Source organism: Cucurbita moschata, unplaced genomic scaffold, assembly GCF_002738365.1.
Source record: "Cucurbita moschata cultivar Rifu unplaced genomic scaffold, Cmos_1.0 Cmo_Scf00027, whole genome shotgun sequence".
In the NCBI taxonomy this organism is placed as follows: Eukaryota; Viridiplantae; Streptophyta; class Magnoliopsida; order Cucurbitales; family Cucurbitaceae; genus Cucurbita; species Cucurbita moschata.
In genome coordinates, this window is record NW_019268543.1 from 589409 (window position 1) to 592818 (window position 3410).

At 29.1% G+C, this 3410-nt stretch overlaps 1 protein-coding gene across 1 annotated transcript in view; it reads right to left on the reverse strand.

Moving 5' to 3' along the window:
• Positions 1–986, reverse strand: part of LOC111462920 — a 1929-nt gene extending 943 nt beyond the window's left edge. Inside the window, exons 1-2 of the mRNA XM_023106747.1 lie at positions 571–986; positions 62–151 (exon numbers count right to left, since the gene is read on the reverse strand). Of these exons, the coding sequence (XP_022962515.1) occupies positions 62–151; positions 571–918 (438 nt within the window). The 5' untranslated portion in view covers positions 919–986. The remainder of the gene's footprint in view (positions 1–61; positions 152–570) is intronic.
• Between the last annotated feature and the right edge of the window lie 2424 nt (positions 987–3410).

Consider the following 3410-nt stretch of genomic DNA (forward strand, 5'->3'; position numbering starts at 1 on the left):
TTTTTTTTTTTTTTTTTTTTTTTTTTTTTTTTTTTTTTTTTTTTTTTTTTTTTTTTTTTACCTTCCCATGTTGTTTTCGAGAATGGGTTTGTGAGAATTCTTTTACATTCTCCACCAAACCTTCATTTCTATATGGATTCGTCTCTCTCGTCTGTAAACAACACAACCAAAAAACGTGACTGACAACAAATTATTGACAGCGACAACTAACATCTTACATTTTTTTTTTTTTTTATATCATTCACAATTCTAAATTCTTAGTACATTCATAATTTATTTTGTTCCTATGATATGACACTTTTTTTTTTTTTAACAAAATAATAATAATAATAATAATTTATGCCTAAATTCAGTGGATTTTATTTTATGCCACTATATTAATACTACTAACTGTTTACATTAATGAGAAGTCCTTATCAACTCTTGGTTTTAGTGCTTTTTCTCTTATATTTTATCAACGTGAATTTTAGAAAGTTATACATTCAAAATTTAGAAACAAAATTCAATCTAAATTGATTTAATTATAAAATTTTAATGTGAATAAGAGATATGAGGAAGAAGCAAACCGACCTTGGAAAGCCCAAAAACAGGGGAGCTTGCAGTGTCATCAAGGCAAGAATGTTTGTTCCGCCGCCCCATTTCCTCTTTCCTCTTGCTTTTGGCCGCCGCGGCTTTCCCCGCATTGCGCCCTACTGACTGGCAATTCTCCTCAGAATACCCATCCCTCGGCCCCGACGACGCATCCGAAATCATGGACAAATCCCCCTCTTCCTCCTCCTCCTCCTCCTTCCCTCTGCCGCCGTAATCCACGGCACCTGGCCGGAACCTCCCCTCTGTCTCAAACGACTCCTCCAAATACATTGTCCACCCGGATTCACAGGCAGTGTTATTACAATGGGAACCCGAAAAATGACTCATTCTGAGAGAGGAAGACAATTGAGCATTGAAACGGAGGTTGTTAGATTACAAAATTAGAGGGTGGGTTTGGTTAGCTTTATAGAGTAAGGTATTTGGGGGTTAGTGATTGGGAGATGCGACCCACCTGGATAGGTAAATGGAAGGCGGCCCCAGAGTATTAATAAACATTGTCCCTTCCCCAAATTATTTTCCTCTCTACCTCCTGGCTCCTTTTCTTTTCCCCCTTCCAATCCTAACTATTCAATTTCCATGCCAGATTAAAACACATACACGTGTATCATTATATATATATATATATATAATCTATTTATTCCCCATTTATTTAAATGTAGCCTAGGTCTAAATATTATGCCTCAAATATATGCTCCTTTCTAGAAAACTTTAATGATATTTGAAGTTGTTTGGAGAAAGTTGAATGATACACTTTGAATTACAAATTAAAATTTCCAATAAATCACCCTATCTTTGTTGAATTTTCTAATTTCATGCATTTTCGCAATCATTTAATGTAGATATTTTGGCCTGTGGCCTTATACAAGACAGTCCAGTTAGAAATGGTTTTTTCGTTTATTATTGAGGCATTTTCATCGGATACTAAATATTATATTCATATAGGTGGGTAAAAAGTTGAATACTTTTTTTTATAAAAACCTTTTGGTTTGGTTTGGGTGCAATGATTGAGTATGAAATTGAAAAACATGTTTGTAGGATTAAAAAGGTAATAAAGTAGGTAACAATAAGATTCAATGCTTGTTTATTAGCTGTATATACGTAAATTTTCCGTAATTCAAAGCTTGCCCTCTCTCTACTCCTCAAAACTCTCACTTACTTGATATAAATATTTAATTTTACGAAAACATTCATAGCAGATTTAATCATTTAAAAATATATCTAACAACCCTAAAATGAATATTTTTTTTTCTTTTTTTATCATTTGGACCAGATTAATTTTTCTTTAAAATGTATTCAAATATGTTAATTAATATAATTTTTGTTATTAAATTTTAACCATTGCTTTTATAATATATATATATATATATTAAAAGTAAAAAATTGAAGACAAAATTGGAAACTGTCCGAATAGTCAAATCCGCTGTGTATATTATTTGTCCATACAATTTTACCCAATCCGAGCGAACACTAGAATCATAGGATGGATACGGAGATTTTAAAGAGAAAAAAAAATTATTGGACTATTTTTAGTAAATAGTTATTGTACTTTTCAGTATAATTTTTTTCTTTTAAAAAATAATTCAATAATTAAAAACATTTTAATCATCTCCCAAATGAATTAATAATATCATAAATAGCTATAAATTATAAATTCGAGATGACATAATAAATAAACCTTACTCGATGACTTTCTTGGTACATGTAATAATTTTTCTTCGTCGTCTTCATGATTCTCACTGATGGCTTACACAACCATTTCCAATTCTCACTCATACATATTTTTTTAGACTTTTTGAATTTGACTTCATCAATTTTGCCAAAAATTTAAGTTTAAGATTTAACTAAACTAAATTGAAAATTTAAGATTAAAATTCACCACCAAACCGAACATAGACATAAAATGTAAATTTACTATTTTCCTCCCTATATGTATAGGCACATGGGAGATAATAGTAAGTTTAGAAAAAAAATATATATATATTAACACATCAAGTAAAAAGAGTAAAAATAAAGTTATAAAGTAATTTTGAATATATAAATTTTTTTGTTGAATACGAATTATTACAAATTAGATTATTGACTCAACCACCTTAACTTTGTGGGCAAGAGATTTGAGGCGAAGATAAATTGTGTATTTATATAAGTTATTACCCATAGTAAAATAAACAAATTAAATGGTTGGAAATCATATGATTAAACCACCGAACATGTCGTCATCATCAAATCTTAATAAAAATCAACCACATGATGACAACCCATTTTACGTCTTTATCAATAATAAAGAAACTATCGTTGTCTCATATCATAGACTATGCCATGTCATTAAATGTCGCATTTATCATTAAAGAAAATTATGAATACAAGTTATTTAATAATATAAACTGTTGCTTCCAAAGATATATTCCGATGAAAAAAAGGACAAAACCGAGCTCTATTATATTTATGGATCACATTTGGTGGCCATGCATCACACTCTTCCAATAATTGTATTCCTCCTTTTTTTTTTTTTCTAACACAAAAATTAAATTATTTAAATGCATTTACAATTTCAAACTATCAGAAATGACAAAAATTTTATTGTTTTTTTCTTCTTAATTTTATATATAAATAACAATTATAATACAAAAATAGACGTCCGGTCGTTTTCATAATCTTCCCACCCGCATCGATATGAAGTTGGCATATTAATTGAAGATTTGATGGAAAAGTTCTTACACCTAAAATAAATAAATAAATATTATTTTTTAATTAAAAAAATATTTTTTTTAGCGAATCTCAAAAAAAAAAAAAAAAAAAAAATTTTGGATGCCGTTTTCTTT